The sequence below is a fragment of the Camelus ferus genome, chromosome 19 (assembly GCF_009834535.1).
Source record: "Camelus ferus isolate YT-003-E chromosome 19, BCGSAC_Cfer_1.0, whole genome shotgun sequence".
Lineage (NCBI taxonomy): Eukaryota > Metazoa > Chordata > Mammalia > Artiodactyla > Camelidae > Camelus > Camelus ferus.
In genome coordinates, this window is record NC_045714.1 from 34,268,963 (window position 1) to 34,288,524 (window position 19,562).

The following is a 19,562-nucleotide window of genomic DNA, read 5'->3' on the forward strand; positions in this document are numbered from 1 at the left end:
AGAAGAGATCTCTGCCTGCTCGGCTTTTGCCCATGTGCCTGTGATGACTCATGCAGGTGTGGACAGTTTGAGCCTCCGTCATGCCCCCACCCCCCAAAAAAGACACGATATAAAGAAAACAGGCCAAGGGTCTTGTTGTGTTTTCATGCTTTAATTCAGAGCTGTCGGCTGCAGGTACAACTCTGTCTGAACAAAAGGACCAAGGAGACAAAAGTGAAGACCCCTCCCCACCTCCCACCTTCCTGTATCCCCTGAATTCTCTGTTAAGGGCATGGCCGAATATGATTGCACACTGTAAGTTGTTTGCGCTGACCCCTAGGTCAGAGAGGGGTCATGAATTCACCGGGCAGAGGCCCCTCCGCAGGCCTTGGCCCCAGGACCTTGTCATTTGTGCACCCCTCCCCGAGGCGCTGCCAGATACCCCTGTGCTAGTGGCGACTGGGAAGGGTGTTCAGTAAAAAGCTAAGTTATCCCGTTGGGAGATATTTGGAATAAACTCCACTTGAGGCTAGCTCTCTGGGCAGAGTCCCGGCCCCCAGCTCTGATTCCTGCTTGAGCCTGGACCAGAGGAGCAGTCAGGTAGCTCCAGCCTGGGCCCCGCAACTTAGGAGAAGCCACTTCTGGCAGCGAGGCTCCAAAGGACCAGCAGTTCCAGAAGCTGATTCCTGGGAACATTGTCCCTCAGGATCTAATCAGCTCCAGCCAGAGGCTGGGGAGAGGGGAGGCCCCAAAGATTTCTGCTCCAGAAGCGGAGGGCAGGAGGAAAGGTCACAGCCCACAGGAGGAGGTATCAAGCAGGAAGGAAGAGGGAACCTTGGAGGGTGAGCACTCAGCGGGGGAGCCCCGGCCTTGCCCTCCAGCCCCACGTTCGGAGCCCTGCGGTCAGGGCTGGGCAGCGCCGCCCCTTTTGCATAGATGCGGGACTCTGAGCACACATGCGCAAACACACGCGGGCCGGCGGCCCAGCGTCTGTCCCAGGCCTGGGACAGCGGCCGCCTCCTCCACTGACAAGAGGCAAAGCCCATGGAAAGCCCCACCAAAGCCCCCAAAAGAGAGGACCCCCTGTGCTGTGGCCTGGGGCCCCTATGATCAAACAGGCAGGTCTCGGGGGCCAGAGCAGCAGCAGAGGGTGGCCCCGGCCCCACTCACCTCATCCACAGGCCTCGGGGTCCGTGCTCTTCACAAGTGGCTCCTCCAGCATCAGAGACAGAGTGGACCACAGCCCTGGGCCTGACCACATCCACCAGAACACAAGACACAGTAGGAAGGCCACAGACAGCAAGACGCAGACAGGAGCAGAGGGGCTACGTGGCTTGACTAGATTCCATTGGTGAAAAATATATAGATTTTATGTTGTCAAATATAGTCGTACATTTTCTTGGCAAAGCCTTGACTATCTCTAAGGAGACACTACGCAGCTCTGTGGGTACATGGCACAGGAGGTGGGGTCCGAGGCCAGTCCTGGCTTGGCTTTGGATTGGGTCTGTCCACTGCCCCTCCATGTCGCGACCCCAGGGTCCTGTGGGGCAGCCCAGCCCGGCCCCCAGAGTTCAGGTTTGGTTCAGCTGGGGTGGGAGGTGCTCCACAGAGGCTGGCAGTCTGAGGCCTGGAGCGAGGAGGGGGAGCTCTGGAGGCACAAAGCGCGTGGCAGAGGGGCTCTCCCCACGATGGCTGGGCCGGCTGCCCACTCCCAGTGCATGCAGGCGTCCCCCCTGGTGCGGAGGGCACAGAGAAGAAGGGCGGAGCCCACGAGTCAGGCAGCGGCTGTCAGAGCAGCAGGGGTGGGCAAGCAACCTTGGCAGAACCAGAGTGGCCCCTAGGCCAGAGGGGTGGGTAAGACACAGGGTCCCACCAACTGCCCCCACCACCAAATGTGGGGCCTGACTCTGGAGAATGAGTGGGACGACCAGATGGGTAGAATTCCTGCAGGAGAAAAGGAGTGGGTTTATTCTGCAAAATAATAATGCTAATAAAATGTCAGCAGCTTTGTTAGGAGACCAAGATGTGGTCCCGGGGAAGGAGGTGGACTGAACCTTCCCAGGCCCACTGGGCTTGGGCTGGGAGCCTCACTCCACCCTGATCTGGGAAACAGCCCAGGGCACCCTGCATGTCCTGCACGGATGTCGTGGCTTCAGTACCCCATCTTGCCATTCATCCCACCAGAACTGCCCCTTAGAGGATGACAGGTATAAGATTTAGGAACCTTCACCCTAGAAAGCAAGCAGCCACCTCACTGGAGATCCTGGGATATGTGAGAACCAAGCCCCACAGTGCAAAGCAGAAGTTGGTCCTAAGGTCCCCAGAGAGACTCAGGCAAGCTCCAGGGAAGGTCAAACCAGTAGGGGAATGGCTAAGTCCAGCCCCATCCCCAGGCTCCAGGGCCTCTGCTCAGAGTCTGGAGGAGCCCCTTTGAGCCGCCAGCCCCTGTCTCCTCCTCTCATGCTGGCAGAGTCTCCAGACGGACCTGGAGCTCAGGTGAGCATTCGCACCCCAGCACTGACCCGCCTGGCCTCACAGGAGAATTCTCTGACACACCACGCCCAGGAGCACTGAGGGGAAGACAGATGTGGGGAAGGTCTGGGATGAACAGACAGACACAGAACCACACTGCTCTCTGCCACCTCTTCCCATTGCTACCTGTTCTCCAGCCCATGGCCTTGACTGTGCTCCTGAATCCCAAACGGGGAGCAGCTGGAAGAGACTGGAGCGCAGCCCAGGCCCAGTGGCTGCAGACCCTGCCTGAAGGGTTGCAGCGACCCCCATCTGAGGAGGGAATACTGGCCCAGAAGCCTTAGCTGAGGGCAAGGGGTGGCTTGGGAGGGAAGGTGTGGGGTGAGCTGGGAACTGGACAGGATGCGGGGGTGGGGGACAGGGAGGCTCAGAGGACAAGTGAAGCCCGGCCTCCCCAGATCAACACACCAGAGACTTCCTGAGAAGGGGCTGCCCTGTGCGAGGGACCAGGTGGGCCAGGGGGCCAGGTTGGGGACCTCACCCTCTCTCTCTGCAACGTGTCCCATCAGCGTGCCCCTCTTGCCTTGCTCTCTCCTCCCTTCTCTCCTGTTGAAGCTTTGGGATGCCTTTCCCCAGCCCCGACTCCCAGCCTCTGACACTGTTAACAGCCAAAAAATACCACTTCCAAACCCAAAACTAAATAAATAAGATGATGCCCCATGGGAACATACGAGAGGGAGGATGGCACCCCTACAATCAGTAGTCAGGCCGCTGGAGCCCCGGCCAGGACGGGGCTTCTCAGAGCTGGGAGCTGCCACCCGTCGTGCGCACGCTCGGGCCCTGCTGGCTCAGCGAGCGGCAGCTGATCCTGCGGATGGAGTGCAAGGCCACGGTGCAGCAGCCCCGCAGCAGGGAGCTGATGTTGTAGATGGGCTGGCCCTGGCGCCGCTGGGAGCGGCAGAGCCAGGCCACCGTGGGCACGGCCGGCACCACCACTGCCAGCAGATCCACAATGTAGTGGCGGCTCCAGTAGCTCTTGGGCTCCTTCTCGGCCGCGGCCGCCTCCTCCTCCTCTTCCACGGGGCACGCCACGCTCACCGACAGGCTGGGGTTTGGGGTGGCACCGGGGTGGTGTGGGCTGGGCCCCTGAGTGATGGGCTCCGGGGCTTCGAGCTCATCACCCACCGTCACCACCACCACAGAGTTGGGGTCTCTGGGCCCCGGAGGGTGGTGATCCAGCTCCGGGCGCCCGTCCCCTGACTCGGGGATGGCCCCGCAGACCTGGGCCTTGGTCACTTTCTCCAGGATGGTGTCCAGGTCCGGCTGGTACTGCACGAAGTCCGTCTGGATGGCGCGCTCCTGCATGCAGCTGGCCTGCACGCCAGCCTCCGTGCCGCACAGCAGCTTCTCGTAGGTGTTGCTGGCGGGGAAGCGGGGGCCCAGGCTGAAGGAGCTGTGCAGCGAGGAGGGCTCCTCGGGGCCGCAGTCCACCCCTGACGACAGCAGGCTGCTGGCCTCCAGCGCATCCGTCCGGCTTAGCGTGTCCTCGGTTGCCACGAAGCCACTGTCAATCCCGTCCTCGGCGGAGGCGCCGGGTGGGCGGTCACCACAAACGGCAGGGTCGCTGAGCTTGGTGTAGGTGGAGCTGCGGGTGAGGGAGCGGGCCGGGGAGCCGCCGGCCGACTCGGCAGCCCCATCCTCCTTGGCCAGGCCGTTCTGCGCCACCTCCATGCTGTGCAGCAGCGTCTCCAGCTTCTTATTCTGGATGTTGATGTCCACGAAGTACTTCTGCAGCCCCTTGTCCTTGTCGATCAGGTTGTTTTTGACAGTGTCAATGACCTGCTTGAGCTGCTTGATCTCCTTGCGGGCCTCCTTCAAGGCCAGCTGGGCCTCCACACGGTGGCACTCCTCCTCGATCCAGTCCTCCTGCATGCGCGACAGCTGTGTCTTCAGGTCGTCAATCTCCGTGTCCCTGTGAGCGGATGAGACACACATGCTCACTGCCTGGCCTGTCACTGCCACCAAGGCCAGGCAAGAAGGGGGCTGTCACCAAGGACAGAGGGCCTGGCTGCTGCCACTCAGAGCGAGAAAACAAAGGAGCGATTCGATGCCTCTTTCCTCATTCTCTCTATTCCCCAGGGAAGCAGTGTGGGCGGGAGAGGGACCACGGGGCCAGGACGGGCCCTCCTCGGGGACAAGAAGGAGCCACCGCCGAGTTCTGACCCCCTAGAGCTGAAATGCAGAGGACTATCCACATTTAAATCTGTCACCCAGAGGAGAGTAGACAATAAAGACTCTCAGTTTAAGAATGCCACTGCTATGAAAACTTAATACATCCATTTAAAAATCTTCACATAAAACGACAGAAACGAAACCTTAAATCTCTGCTCTGCAGAAGGGCACGTGGCCTGCCAGTGGTGGGCATTTTCAGTGGAGAGCTGTTTGGCCAGAGACCCCGGGGAGAGGGTGAGGAGCCACTTAGTTTTTATGAGAGAAATGACTGCCTCCAAAGTAGCCGGTAATTTTACATCTTCCCTCAAGTGGAGGGCCGAAAAGTGGTGGCTGAATGGGAGGAGAGTGATGAGAACAGGGTGGCTGTCTTTCACCTTTGCTGGATGTTGCATTTTTGTATCTACTGCAGAGAAGAAAGGCCAATAAAATCGCCAAAAAAAGCATAGAGCTACTCCTGCAAGAAGAGGCGAGAGCAGGCAGGCAGACAGTCAGAAGACGTGTCTAGAAACTCTCAGGCTTTTAAAATCCTTGAGTCATAGATGCATCCAGGGTGTGCAGGAGAGGGAGGTGAGGTAGAAAAAGCTGCTATTAAGTCCAGAGGTAAAGCCAGGGTGAGACTGAACAGGACAGACTAAAAGCAGTGAGAAAGGAGGAAAATAATTCTTGAGCCTGAACTCCAGCCCTGGACGTTCCTCCTCCAGCAAAACGGCCCACATGCAGCCCAAACCCTACATTCACGTAAATAAAATCCAAAATGCCCTGACCACCACTTTGGGGTTTATGACTCCAGCAGAGTGACCATCCCAGATCAAGTACCAGGCACTGTGCAGTTCAGGAAATGGGACCAGGAATCTCACTCCATAAAGCACCGCAGGGACTGGGACTGGGGGGCTGCAGTGGCCACAAGGTCCACAAGAGCATCACCTGGAAGGGGAGGCAGGGGACAGGCTGCCCAACAGAACGCAAGTCAGTGACGGCGGTGGGATGGCGGCGGGGACCCGGAGCTGCTCCGAGCCCCACCAACAGACAAACAGGCAGGTGTGGGGACACTTGCTCATGCCTCCTGCTTCAGGGTGGGGGTGCTCATCCTATGGCAGCCCTCCTCACTGGTGCTGAGCCCTAGGGGGGAAGAGTGAGTTTGGAGAAGGCACTGGCTATGCTCAGCTCAGACCCCTGAGCTATGGCTTCCCAGCCCTGTCCAGGTCTCAGTGGGCTGCAGGGTGTTACACTTGAACAGGGTCCTAAAGGATGGATGCGTGTGCCAAGGAAGCAAGGTGGGGAATGGGCATCTCGGAAGTGGGGACCCAGCATATGAAAGCACAGAGTGTCAAAGCATCTTTGAGCAGAAGGTAGGCTACCGCGGAATGAGAGGTATCAGGCTGGATGTTCAGAGTGTGTGTGGAGTGTGACAGCACAGCCAGTAAAGGACCGCCACCAGTACTGCATGGGTGCCAGGCAGAGAGGCCGGGAGCTGAGGGGCGGGCGCCCTGCCCAAACTGACAGGCAGATGGTCTGCTCTGAGCCGCACCGCAGCCCTAGGAGGAAGCAGGGAGGTGGGCTGTCTGCTTCCTGAGGACATCAGTGCAGGTGGCCAAGCAGACCCAGGGCATCACTGAGGAGACGATGGGAAATAATAATAGGAATCCTAGCTCTGCAGACAAGGAGGCCCACAGAATGCCACCTGTAGCCTCCCAAAGTTCAAACCCACAGCAAACCCAAACTAGATGGGCTGGTGGTGGAGCTCTGGTCAAGAAAGACATGGTCATGCATACTGTGTGCTCCCATTTACACAGAATGTCCAGAAGAGACAAGTCCACAGAGACAGGATTAGTGGTTACCAGGGGCTGGGGTGGCTGGGGGGAACTGGAGTGTGACTGCTACTGGGAACAGTGTTTCTTTTTGGGGTGATGCAAATGTTCTGGGATTAGACACTGTTGATGGTGGCACCATTCTGTGAATACACAGAAAATCCCTGAATTGTTCACTTTAGACAGGTGAATTGTATGGTATGTGAATTCTATCTCAAGAAAGCAGTTACATTTAAAAAAGAAAAAAGGCGGCGTGGTTGTGGTGGCCTGACCTCCAGTGCTCTGCACGGCACCTTGTCCAGCTCAAAATCGGGTGCATATTTGAATCGACTAATTGTCTAGAAAAGACGCTGAGGCGATGAAGAGCTCAACCATAAAGATGAAGCTGCCGGCCGGGAAAGGCAGAGGTAGGAGGGTCAGGACTGACCCAGGGGTCAGGAGAATGAGTTCAGACAGGCCCACGGGGGTCCCTGGGAGACCCTGGGCTGGGTGGGAGCTCAGACATCATCTGTAAGTGGATGAGGAGGGAAGCTTCTGGGGCCGGAACTGCTGGGCCACAGGCCCTGGTGACTCTCTGGAGGAGGCAAAAGAGGGCTAACGGGTTGTTTTTCTCCCGCGGAGAGAGACGGGAGAGCCAGGAAGGAGCCAGGGGAGGAGAAGTGGCAAAAAGGGGCCGCCAGGCTGCAACACGCAGAGCACCACTCCCGGAGGGAGGCCGGACAGGCACTCCCAGGGCACACTGCTCCTGGCCTGGCCCCAAGGAGTGGGCAAGGAGCGGCTGAGGAGGGGGCAGGGGCAGGTGGGCTTTTGTTGGGAAGGGAGCCCCCAGCTATTCCGTCCTCCCAGAGATGCCGCGGGGCCCCGGCCTCCCGCTCACCGGTCCTGGAGCCGGTCCTGCGTGTCCTTCAGCCGGGCCTTCAGGTGCCGGATGCACACCTCCTTCTGCTGCAGGGGCGTCAGGTACTGCTCCGGGGTGGGCGGCTTGATGCCGTGGTTGTCACTGCACAGCGTGTACTTCATGGAGCGCCTGCAAGGGGACGCTCGTCAGCTGCAAGGGGCACAGGTGCCGTGGCTCCAGGGAGCAGGGGGGACTCCGGCCTCACCCTCCTGGTCCCAGGGCCATCAGAGGGCTGTGGGCCAGGCCTCCCCCACAAGGCCCCTGTGGGCACGAGAAGACCCAGCGCTTCTGGAAAGCAGGTTTTATTAAGGCCCTTCTGAGTGATGAGCACAGTGTCGGGGTAGGGAGCTCAGGGCTCTTCTTGCTCGGGGTGGGAAGACACGTCACAGAGCACGCACACAAGCCTGGCGCCCCCAGGGCATGCCACCAGCAGCATCTCCATCAACCCAGTCCCGGGGTGCTGCCCAGAGCTCAGGTGTTCAGCCTCCCAATCCAGAGGACGATTTTGGGGGCCAGAGACTGGAGAGGGAGAGGCCTCCCCCTCCGTGTGACTATCCCAGGGCCTGCATGGTGGGCGAGGACTTACCTGTGAGTGACTTCATATGAAAACCTAATAACGGTACAGCAAGAACTGAATGAGACGTTTTTGTGTCGTCCTCATCATCACCTAAGCTTTCATGGTGCAGAACACCGTGTGCAAGACTGGTGTGGACGTGGACAGCCTATCCTTGCACTGGCATAAGGTGAGTGATAGTTCATAGAAAATCAATAATGTGTTAGTTTTCTTACTGTTCTATCACTTTGCTTTTAAAGAATCTCATCACCGCATAGTAAGCCTTTCTCTCATAATTGGAGACACTGCATATCGGCCCATCATCACAGGTAAGTGGTTTTTAGAAAAATGTAACAATGTTTCTAATACCGTATTATGAATATGGCTGTAACACTATATGCCATAAAAATTTTATAATGATTCATTCATTAGATAGGCTTGGTTACTGTGGTGCAATCGGGTTGATCACAAAAAAGCAATCATAATGTGGCTCCTTTGTTATCAATGCATGCATTGTATCAGTGCATGTACCTGTAAATAAACATGAATTTCCTTTCACATTATCTTTTCACTTTCCACATCTTGCCTTAGTAATATGTATAACATCTACAGTGTTCTGTATCATATAAGACAATGTCGATGTGGGTACTGACAGACGATTCATCTTGGAAACAAACAGCCTAAACTTACAGTATCAATAAATTCAGTACCATTCTGTAAATGCCTTTTCTCTTTCTTATGATTTCCTTAACATTTTCTTTTCTCTAGCCTATATTATTGTAAGAATACAATTTATTACACATACAACATACCATGTACGTGTTAATCAACTGTTTAGGTTGGAAGGCTTCTGGTCAACAGCAGGCTATTAGCAGTTAAGTTCTGGGGGAATCAAAAATTATACGTGGATTTTCAACTGCACAAAGGGTCAGTGTCCCTAACCCCTTCCTGTGCCAACGTCAACTGTACTAGGACACCAGCTCATGAACGCATTCACACGAATGCAGGCAGGCCCTTTCCATCTGCACGTGTCCACACACGCTCTGGGGGCACAGAAGCGCACACGTGTGAACACCTGCCGGCTCTGGGCATTGACCTGTTAGCAGCTGGACCCGGAGGTGGCAGCAGGCACTGCTCCGGGCAGCCGCGCTCCCCGGCACGGGGTGGTGCAGAGGTGCGTGTGCGGTGAGCTCGGCCTGGTCCCCCCAGGACGGGGGAGGTGGGAGGGCCAAGGCTTTCACCCAAGGAAGGGGCGCCCCAATGCCACCAGCAGACCACGGCTCAGTGCCCCAACTCATAGCTTCCTGCTGGTTGTTCTGTTTGTGAGGAAACCTCGGTGGATCTTGGCTTAAAAATGTGCGTGTGTCCTAACTACGGTTACCAAAGGGGAAAGGGCAGGGAGGGATAAATTAGGGGTTGGGGAATAACAGACACGCATTACTATATATAAAATAGATAAACAACAAGCACAGGGAACTATATTCAATTTCTTGTAATAACATATAATTGAAAAGAATATGAAAAGAAAAAATATATATGTATGCATATGTATAACTGAATCACTTTGCTGTACATCTGAAACTAACACTGTAAATCAACTGCACTTCAAAAAAAAAAAAACCAAAAACCACCCAGCGTGTTCTCACACACATTAGCAGAGGGCTAGCTGCCATGCAACTCCATCCCTTTAGGGGACAGGGACTCCCAGGTCTAGGGAAGGACAATGACAATTTATGGGCCTCTAAACGACAGGCCCTGGTGGGGCCCATTCGCTGAAGCAGCCAAGTTGGAGGCAGTTTTAAAAGTTTTGTGGAATGTTTACTGTATCTGTAAATTATAAACTATTGGAGAGAAAGTGTGGATAGGAGTGGAGACAAAGAGAAACGATTCTCTCCTGCTCACTCAGCTCCTGGCCCCCAAGTTTAGCTCAAGTCAAGTCACACACTGGCCTGTTTTCTGGGTGGCAAAGGGCAGAGGGGTGGTGTCAGGCTGGAATGGGGGTCCCCCTCTGGTGTTCCCTAAGAAATCTTCCAAAAGAGAAGCCAGCAGGGGCCCTGAGCCCCACATGCAAGTCCTGTGGACATCCTGGTGCCTTTCCCCACGCTGGGCATGGAGGAAACAGGGTTACTTAAACTAGTAAGAGTTGATGATTAGAGAGGAAGTAACTGTATTTTTAGTCACTAGTTCTATCTTTGTGGGGAAAAATATTTTTTAATCTAGTATGTATTCACATATATGTAACTGAGAAGAAAAACATACTATGATTCGTATCTCAGCTATTCACACCTTGAGCACCTGGCTATTTGCAGCGACGCCAGAGTCGTGACCCCGCAGCTCAGCCAGTAGCAGCAACTCTGATGGTGGCAAGAAGACCCCTCCATGGAAGCAGCTCTCAGCCGCAGGGTTGGGACTGTCCCTATGGGCATTTTTGCAACATGATTCGTGTGGCAAAAACCTGCTACTAGTAAGAAAATATTAAAGTTGCCAATTATATACTTTTCAGAATGTAAGGCTCACTCATGCCCCCCCCCACCCCGCATTCTGGAGTGGGGTTACAGACAGGATGCTGGGGCCTGGGGTCTGCACACGTGTGTCACCCATCATGTGTGTCACGGTGGGAAAACTCAGAACTGCTGCCTCAGTGCGGTATGGACATCCCTTCGCACAAAATACACTCATTCTGCTGGAAGCAGCAAGACAGCCTTCCCAGGAGGTACTCTGGCCGTGGGAGCTGCAGACCAGAGTCTCCTGGCCTCCTGTTGCCTACGACTCTCAAGTTGAACCAAAGTCCTAGTGGTAGCAGTTATCAGTTCAGGGCCACCTGCAGTGTGGGGCAGGTGCAGATATCAACTCACTGAAGCCTCCAGGTTATTATCTCCACTTTACAGATAAGGAAAGCGAGACTCAGAGCCGAGAGGTGAACAAGTCCCAGACTGCACCCTAAGCCCGTGCTCCACCCCCACAGGAAACAGGATGGGGCGCCACCATCACAGCTCTCACTTCCTGGTCCTCGAGGACCCACAGCCCCCCCCCCCCGACCTGCCTCCCCACCCCGATCCTGCCTTCCCTGCTTGGCTGAGAGCACAACTCAGCCTGTGCCGCATTTGGAGCACGCCTCGCTTTCCAAACCGACTCCACCTCTGCCACCCTCGCAGTGTCTTACCTGGAAGAGCAGGCAGGCAGAGCTGTGAGCTGCCTTCCAGAATCCATTCTTGCCTTTTCCCCCAAAAGAACGCTCACCTACCCTGTCTGGGGACAGCGCTGCACCGGGAACCACTAACCCCCCCTGCAGCCAGTCAGTCACACCCAACTCCAGCCAGGACAGCAGAGACAGAATGTCCTGGGGAAGGTGTTCTGTCTCAGAAAACATGGGCCTCTGGGAAGCTTGGGGGCTTTGGCCCTTCTACCTTCTTTCCTGGATGCCGACCTGATGCCTGCAGGAGTAGCCATCTCGTAATGACGAGGAAAAAAGCTATACACCAAGGATGGTGGAGACAGGGCCCCCACGCTTCAGGGAGCTGCCTGCTTCTGGACGCTTGTTCTGAAAGCATCACCCCTACTTCGTCTCAGCCCTTGTCTTCAGTTATGTGCAGCTGGGTGTTATCATATGCATCTCACGGACAAGAACCAAGGCTTGGAGAGAAGGGACCTGCTCAAGGTCACACAGCCAGGGAGTGTGCTAGAGTAGGGGGGCTGTTTGAACACCCCCCCCCGGGCACCCGGGTTCCCAGCCAGCTGGGCCTGGCGGGCAGGAGGCAGGGCTGGTTACCTGGGCGTGGGGCTGCTGTCACTGCCCTTGCAGGAGCCTGAGTTGCTGCTGCTGCTGAGGGAGGAGGTGCCGTAGGCATCCCGCACGCTCACAGGTGGAGAGGTGCGCCTGGAGGCAGGAAGAAGAGGCAGGTGCTCGTTCTGGCTGGGGGGCAGCTGCGGACACTGGGCGAACACCGCCAGGCCGCTGCGGCCCAAAGGGCCCCCACTTCGGGGTCACCGCCGGGGAGAGAAGCAGAGGGGGGGACGCACAGACAAGGGTGACAGAACAGACAGTGCAAATCAAGATGGAAAACCAGAAGGAGGCCAGTCCTCCTGGCTCCCCAGGATAAGAAGGGAGGCTGAGCAGGGCTGTGGGCCAAGGGTGGGGTACCTCTACCCTTATTAAGGGTCCCCCTCAACTTCTAGGGTCCCCCAAGCCTAGAGGGGGAGGTCACTGCACAGACTGAGACAGAGGTGGAGAAGAATGGGGCAGGCAGGAGTCGGGACAGGAAGAGGGGCACACGAGGAGGCCAAGTGAGCTTGGGGGGGAGGCGGCAGGACATCCCTCGAGTAACTGTGAAGGTCAAAAATTGACAGGGATCCAACGGTTTATGTCTTCAGAGAACTTTTATGTCCACTGTGTCATTTGAGACCTTAAGTAGTTCCTGAGATGAGCGTTAACAAGCCCATTTTAAAGATGGGAAAACTGGGGTGATGACTTGCTCAAAGACAAGTTAGTGGCAGAGTGGAGACAGAGACCCTCCCTCCTCCCACCTTCAGAGGCCAAGGCTCTGGGTAAGGGGGAGACTCACCTGCGGGATCCAGCAGAGGCCCGTCTACTGCCTGGCAGGGACATGGCCATGAGGCTGTGGGTCCGGGTGAGGGGCGGGATGGGCGGTGTCCCCGGGGCTGAGGAGAGAGGGCGGGTTGGGGGTGCCGTGGGGAGGGCCGGGCCTGGCCACGTCATCCTCTCGCTGGGGCTGCTGCCCGGCATGGCTTCTCCTCTTGCCCTTCAGCAGGACACCCGGGACCGAGCGAGGGGCTAGCAGGCCAGGCTCTGGCCACAGCTGCCTCCACCAATGAATTTAACTGACTCCCACCACTCGACTTAAAATCACAATCGTCAGTGCCTCAGGGTGGCCAGAAATCATCAGTCTAACCTCGTGTCCTCCAGATGAGTGGGTGTGCCCCAGAGAGAGACAAGGCCTTGCCCAAAGTCACACAGGCATTGGGACAGGGTTTCCTGACCGTCGGCTCAGCACAGCACTGAGTCCTCTATGCTATGAGCCAGGCCCCTGCATTCCTGAGTTTCGGATCCCACCCTCAAGTTGGTCAATCCTCCCTCCTTGGCGGGGGCTGCAGACTGAAGGACTCCTGGAGCAGGACCAGGAACCCCAAATTAGGCTGGGCTAGTCTTGACGTCACCTTCCCAGAGTGCCCGCTGGCGTGTGGCTTGGGGCTTCCTGTCTACAGGGGAGACAAGACAGACCAAAACACCAGCACACGTGTAGAAAGACACATGGACACACATGAACATGAAAAAGTACCAGGTCCCTGCCATTCCGAGGCAAGCCGCACATGGCTCAGTGAACATGCTCAGGAGGCCCGCCCACAATGCAGGACAGGCAGCCCCGGCCCGCCCCCACCCCCTGCCTCACCCACGTGCCACACACAGGCATGCCCGCACCCTTCTACGCAAACATGCACGCTCATTTCGGGATGCACCAGGAACTCAGGACACAGGCTAGAAGCAGAAACCTCCCTGCCCAGGGGTGTCTCTGAACCCTAGACCCACGAGGAAGTGACCACGCCTTCAGAGATCCATCCCTGGCCTCTTGACAAGTGGGTAGGGAGGCTCAGACCTGGGGTCCCTCCCAAGACTCTCTAGGCCTCCTTCCTGAGTAGAGGCTTGGACTCCAAGGGCAGCCCTACAGGGGTTGAAGGACAGGAGAGGCCACATGCTGGGCTGGGCGTCAGCTGCTGTCAGGGGAGGCCTCGCTGGGCATTAGCTCAGAGCCCCTGGAGTCCGAGATGGGGGGGGCCTGGGCCCTTTGCAGTCAATGTGCTAGTTCCATGCCAGCTCCAGAGACACTAGGCCCCTCCTTCCACGTTCAGAGCAGGGACTAAGGACAGTAGCCTGTTACGGGAGACTCAGCCGAGGACACCATGCTGGGAGAGAAGCGTTCCCCAAGCCCTGCTCCACACCAGACCCCGTGCCAACCACGTTACGTACATTACACCATCGACTCGTCCCAACAGCCCTATGAGGAAGTGCTGCGGTTAGTCCCTGCACGGATGCGGAGTCCAAGAGGGAAGGGCTACCCGAGTCACAGCCCCAGCGTGGTAGGGCTGACATCTAAACCAGGCCAACACCAGATGCTGGGGGGCCGAGTCCCAGACCCCGGAGTCCCCGCCCAGGGCAACACCCTTTCCCACGTCCCGGCCTCTGGGAACCCGGCCATCCCAGCCGGCGGCGGGGCTGCCTCCTGAGCAGACAAAGGCGCTGCTCAGGTGGCCTGCTTCCTGGCTGTGACACAGACGTGGCCTGTTCCCTGGAGGGCCCAGACACAGCCAGCATTGTCTCCCTGGAGGTGTCGGGTGCCGGGCACAGGAGCCGTTGACACCCTGCCTGTCACCTGAGCTGCTCACCCCAGCTTGGTGACATCCCACCCATCATGCCTCCCTGGGCAGGGCCTCCTGCAACCCAGGAGGAGGAACCATGGGACAGGGGCTGGGGGGACAACGGCGCTCCTCTGTACTTGCCAGGAAGGCCACCAATGGCCCACTGCCTCCTGGGCCCAGGAGGGCCTGGACTAGGGGCAGTGGGGACGGGGATCTAGTCCTCGCTCATGGGTGGGCAAGGGCTTCAAGGACCACCTGTCATTGACTGAACCCTTCTGTGGCCAGGTGACCATGCTGAGTGCTTTCATGTGCCTTGGCCCATTACTTCAGATAACATTGCTTCAAGACAGGATGTGTTATCACATTTGTGCCCAAGGTCACACAGCTTCATATCCAACAGACCCTGGCTTCTAGCCCCAAGGAGCCTGGCTTCACTGGCCATCCTCCCATCATCACTCCCTCCTGTCCAGGCTTTTGGGAGGACTTCTTAGCAGAGGCAGGACTCAGAGCTGAGGCTGGGCCTCACTCTTTCAAGCCAGCTCCAGTGAGTGTTGCTAAGGCGCTCGGAAAGTCCGGGCAGAGTTCTAGGCCTAGGTCCTGGGAGGCAGGCACGCTGCCTGGTTTGCCTCGGAGCTGCGTGTGGCCTTGGTACAATGAGGGCTTTGTCTCAGCTGTCCCTGCTCCTACCTTGTTTGGCAAATCCACTCCTCCCTCCTCTTGTGCTCCCTCTTCCTTCCTCTCTGGCCGGGGCTGGGAAGGGGATGGCATTTGTACCTGGATGGAGCTGACAGTCTCCGGGGAGGCCAAAGCCAGCCATTCATCCAGGACAGAGGTGGAAGTGGCATTTCCCCTGCTGGGACAGGACCTTGCAGACTGAGGTCCCTCGTGGGAGGGCAGAAGACACCAAGGCCCAAAGGGCATTGCCTCTCCAGAATCCAGCCCAGAAGCCTTGGTGCACACCCTGTGTTCTCTCAAGTCCTCCCTCCCCTCTGGGCCCCATAGAGGAGGCAGGTTGCTATGGCATTTGTCACCATGCCATCTGCTCGGCCTGGAGTCCCGCAGGCCTGTCCCCAGGTGGCCAGAGGCTGCCACTTGGAATGGAAGGTGAAGAGGAAACCCTCAGCTGTGGGGAGCTGGGCTGACACTCGCTCATCACCTCCATCCAGGCCAGGGTAAGCCCAGCCCCTTCTCACCCTAGCTTCCTACTTCCCCATCCTGCCCACACCATGGCAACTCTGCTGCATCCACCCCTTTGATCAGTCCCTCACATGCCCAGTGTTTCCTGAGGGCCCACAATGCGGATTCAGGGGATCTAGCAGGATCCAGGGAACAGGAGATGGAAGGAGTCAGAAATAGTCAGAGATCTGGGCTCAAATCCCAGTTCCATCACCCTCCAGCTGTCTGCCTTGGGCAAGTCACGCCACTTCTCTGAGCCTTCGCTTCCTCATCTGTAAGTGGGGCTCTAACTCAATGCACCTCATATGGTTACTGTGAGAATAACACGGGGTAACGCATGCATGGGGCTTAGCCCAGGGCCCACCACACAACACTCAAAATGGGAACTGCCAGGATTTTGGAGGTAGATAACTGCAACGCAATATGAGTTTCAAAACAGAAGCACATTCAGGGCTTAATGGTGGCTTCAGGAGGGTCAGGGAAAGCTTCTCCAAAAGAAAATTTACGTTGAGTCTTGAAGGATGAATAGGAGTTCACCAGGCAGAGAAAGTGAGTGGGAGGGATGGAGAAGCCTGGGCAAAAGCAGTGAGTGATTCAATAGCGTGACTGCTCAGGAAACTAGGCGACCTGGGACAGGCAGAGGCACAGCGAGAGTGAGGCTGCAGAAGCGGGGTGTAGGCAGGTTATACAGAGCCACAAAAGCCAGGATCTTGTCCACTGGGCAATAGCGAGCCATGGAAGGGCTTAAAAGGGGGATGGACAGAATCAGATTTACATTTGAGAAAGCTCCTAAGCAGGGGCTTTTGTGGACTATAGCTGGAAAGGTGCAAGAATAGAGGCAGACAGATCAGTTAGAAGGTTATCCGAAAATTAGAAGGGCCTGGGTCAGGGCAGCAGCAGGAGCAATAGAGAAAAAGGCCTGGAACCCCAAAACTCATCAGAGGCCCCCAGTTGAGTAAATATTAGGGCAAAGCTCTCGATCCTGGCATTCAAGGCCCTCTCGTCTATAACCTTTCCAACTGACTCACAGCTGCTTGCTGACCCCTGAGGAAAGCCCTGTAAGTTCCTCCCACATCTTTGCACAAGCTGTTTGCCCAGCCGGCAGCACCTGCCCTGCCCTGCCCAGCCCTGTCCTCCTGTATACATCACACTTTCGGTAAGGCTCTGCCTGCCAGGCCTTCCCTCCTGGGACTTCTCCCATCACTTACTCTCTTGACCACTTAGCAGGCCATGCCTTGGGTTGAAATTCAGGGAAAACCACCCTCTGGAGTTCATAAAATAAACATAATCAACACACAACTGTTAGTAACACAATGGTTTAAACAGGCACGATTGATAGACCAAGGGGGTTGGATTAGATGGTCTCTGAGATGCTTCTGGGTCCAACATTCTCTGATTCTAGGGCTGTTAATGAAATGATAGACTTCCAGTTGATGCTTCCTTCCCTTTCAATCACTAGAACTCCTAGATTTCAGTTTCTCCATCTGTAAAACTAAGAAGCTGCATCCTCCAAGGAGACACTATGGCATTTTATTCTACCAGCAAGTCATGGGGGAGAAAGCAGGCGCTTGGGTCAATCTAATATTCCAGCTAAGTGAAAGTCCCTGTATGTACTATAAGTTATCTTTTTTTCCCCAAAGAATTAGCCATCGATAAAAGAAGAAAGCTATCCTAAAATCCAAGGGAACAGAACAGTCTGTGTCTGATGACTCAGGCCTCTCACAGCGGTGGAAAGCAGAGCAATGCAACCAACAGAACAGACCGACTTGGGAGGAATCGTCTCCCTGCCAAGGCAACACTAGAATGCAGAACATTCTGCCTGCCCGTCAAACAGCAGGGCGCCTGGTGCTCCTAGAATGCTAATGCAGAGGGAATTGGAAGGTGGAAGACAGCCGGGAGGGTTCCAGCAGCCATCCCTGGATCTCAGGGGATTAGTGCTGTGAGGGCTACTCACGTGGACCTCCCACTGGCTTCACGACCTCATCAGCCACTACACTTCCCTGAATCACCAGCGAAACCCAGGACCCTTCTTCCCCGACTTGGGGAGGGACGCGGTGGTGGCATTTTTCCAGTTTGCTTCCTGTTTCCTGCACAAACTGCTCTCAGAGCTGGAACCACAGATGGAGCCACTGGACTCCTCACTGCAGCAACCTCAGCACAGCCCGGGGCAGACCCACAGCTTGGTCAAATGCTGCAAGCACCCCCTCTTCCCAGGCAACCAGGATAGGAGTGAGGGCTGAGGAGGCTGCTAGGCAGGAAGTCTCTAGTGGTTAGACTCAGATTCCAGAGCTTGGAGGGCATCGAGCCCAGTGGTTTCGAAACCACCCATCTGTTCTACATATGGAAGGTCTGAAATAAGGCTGCATTTTCTAAAGGATTTTATAGGCTAAAAATCTACACCATGTGTATGTAAAAAAAAAAAAATACACACACACACACACACACACACAATCAATTTATTTGCATCACAGCCCAGTCTCCATCACTTCAATGCAGCACAGGAGTAGAAAAGAGCCACACTGCAAGAATCATTTAGTCCAAGGCAGTACTCCAAGCCTCCCAACACAGCAAGCCTATCTTCCCCAGAAGCCCACGCCCAGAGCCAAACCGAACACACAAGCAGGCAAGCCCAGAATGAAGTTGGCAATAAGATACTACTTCACATCCACTAGGATGGCTGTAATCAAAAAGACAATAACAAGTATGGGCAAGGATGTGGAGAAACTGAAACACTTGTGTGTGGCTGGTGGGAAGTAAAATGGTGCAGTCACCATGGAAAACAGTCTGGTAACTCCTCAAAAAGTTAAACACAAATGACCTAGCAATTCCCCTAGTGGGTATATACCCCAAAGAATAGAAAATAGGTGATCAAACAAAAGTTGGTACAGGAATGTTCATAGTAGTGCGATTCACAATGGCCAAAAGGAGGAAATAACCCAAATGCTCATCAACGGATGAAAGGCTAAATAAAATGCAGTCTATACATACAATGGAATAACATTTAGTCATAAAGAAGCACGAAGTATTAACACATGCTACAACGTGGATGAACCTTGACAATATTACGCCAAATGAAAGAAGCCAGACACAAAAGGCCACATGTTGTGATGCCATTTATATGAAGCGTCCAGAAGAGGCAAATCCATAGAGACAGAAATCTATTAGCCGTTGCCAAGGGCTGGGGGACGGAGGAATAGGCAATGACTGTTAATGGGTACAGGGTTTCTTTCTGGATTGATGAAAAATTTTTAGAATTACATAGTGGTGATGGATACACAACTTTGAATGTACCAAAACCCTTTGTATTGTACATTTTTAAAGGGTGAATTTTATGGTATGTGAATATATCTTAATAATATATATACATGTATGTGATCTATATTTTATATATATATATACACCATTGTAAAAAGACAAGCATGGTCCAGGAAGGCGAAGGGAATAGCCCAGCATCCTGGCTCAGCAGGCAGCGACAGGACAGGAATGAGAAGCATCTCTCCTGCCTGACTGCAGGCAGCCGGGCCCAGAATGGGTGCCTCCCTGGTGCTCCTGACTCTGAGTCAGCCTGGAGGAGACATGAGACTAAGGCTGCCCCTTTTGAAGGTTTGGCACATCCCCAACCCCATCTGATCCTCACAGAGTCCCTGTGGAGGGAGGCAGGTGGAGACTGATCCATCGGACACATGGGAAACCTGAAGCTGCAGAGCTTTCAAGATCACTCAAGGTCACACCTGGGCTTCCAGGTCATAAGCGCCTGCGTTTCTACTGCATCATGAAGGTCTCATAGTACGACAGAACTGGGGCACATACCGTTACGCTGCGTGAAAAAGGAAAAATCTACTTTCCCAGGAGACTCTAAAATACCATGATGGAGATGCGGGGGTTATATCCCCGCATCCTGGGCTCCTCATGCTTCCACAAAAGCAGGACATTGCATGTGGAGGAAAGGGAACTCTCCTATGCTGTTGGTGGGAATGTAAACTGGTGCAGCCACTGTGGAAAACAGTATGGAGGTTCCTTAAAAAACTAAACATAGAACTACTGTATCACCCAGCAATCCCATTCCCGGGTA

General features: G+C 55.2%; 1 protein-coding gene across 3 annotated transcripts in view; it reads right to left on the reverse strand.

The window, feature by feature from the left end:
• Window positions 1–130: 130 nt before the first annotated feature.
• The window catches only part of SNPH (syntaphilin), a 40,790-nt gene continuing 21,358 nt past the window's right edge, over window positions 131–19,562 (reverse strand). For 2 of the 3 annotated variants that reach the window (XM_032461988.1, XM_032461989.1), the window contains 4 exons: window positions 12,505–12,601; window positions 11,712–11,819; window positions 7,369–7,518; window positions 131–4,423 (listed from right to left, as the gene is read on the reverse strand). In XM_032461988.1, coding sequence (XP_032317879.1) covers window positions 3,250–4,423; window positions 7,369–7,518; window positions 11,712–11,819; window positions 12,505–12,601 — 1,529 coding nt within the window. In that variant the 3' untranslated portion in view covers window positions 131–3,249. Of the gene's footprint in view, window positions 4,424–7,368; window positions 7,519–11,711; window positions 11,820–12,504; window positions 12,602–17,444; window positions 18,442–19,562 lie in introns of those variants that run through there. The other variant, XM_032461990.1, reaches the window with a different exon arrangement.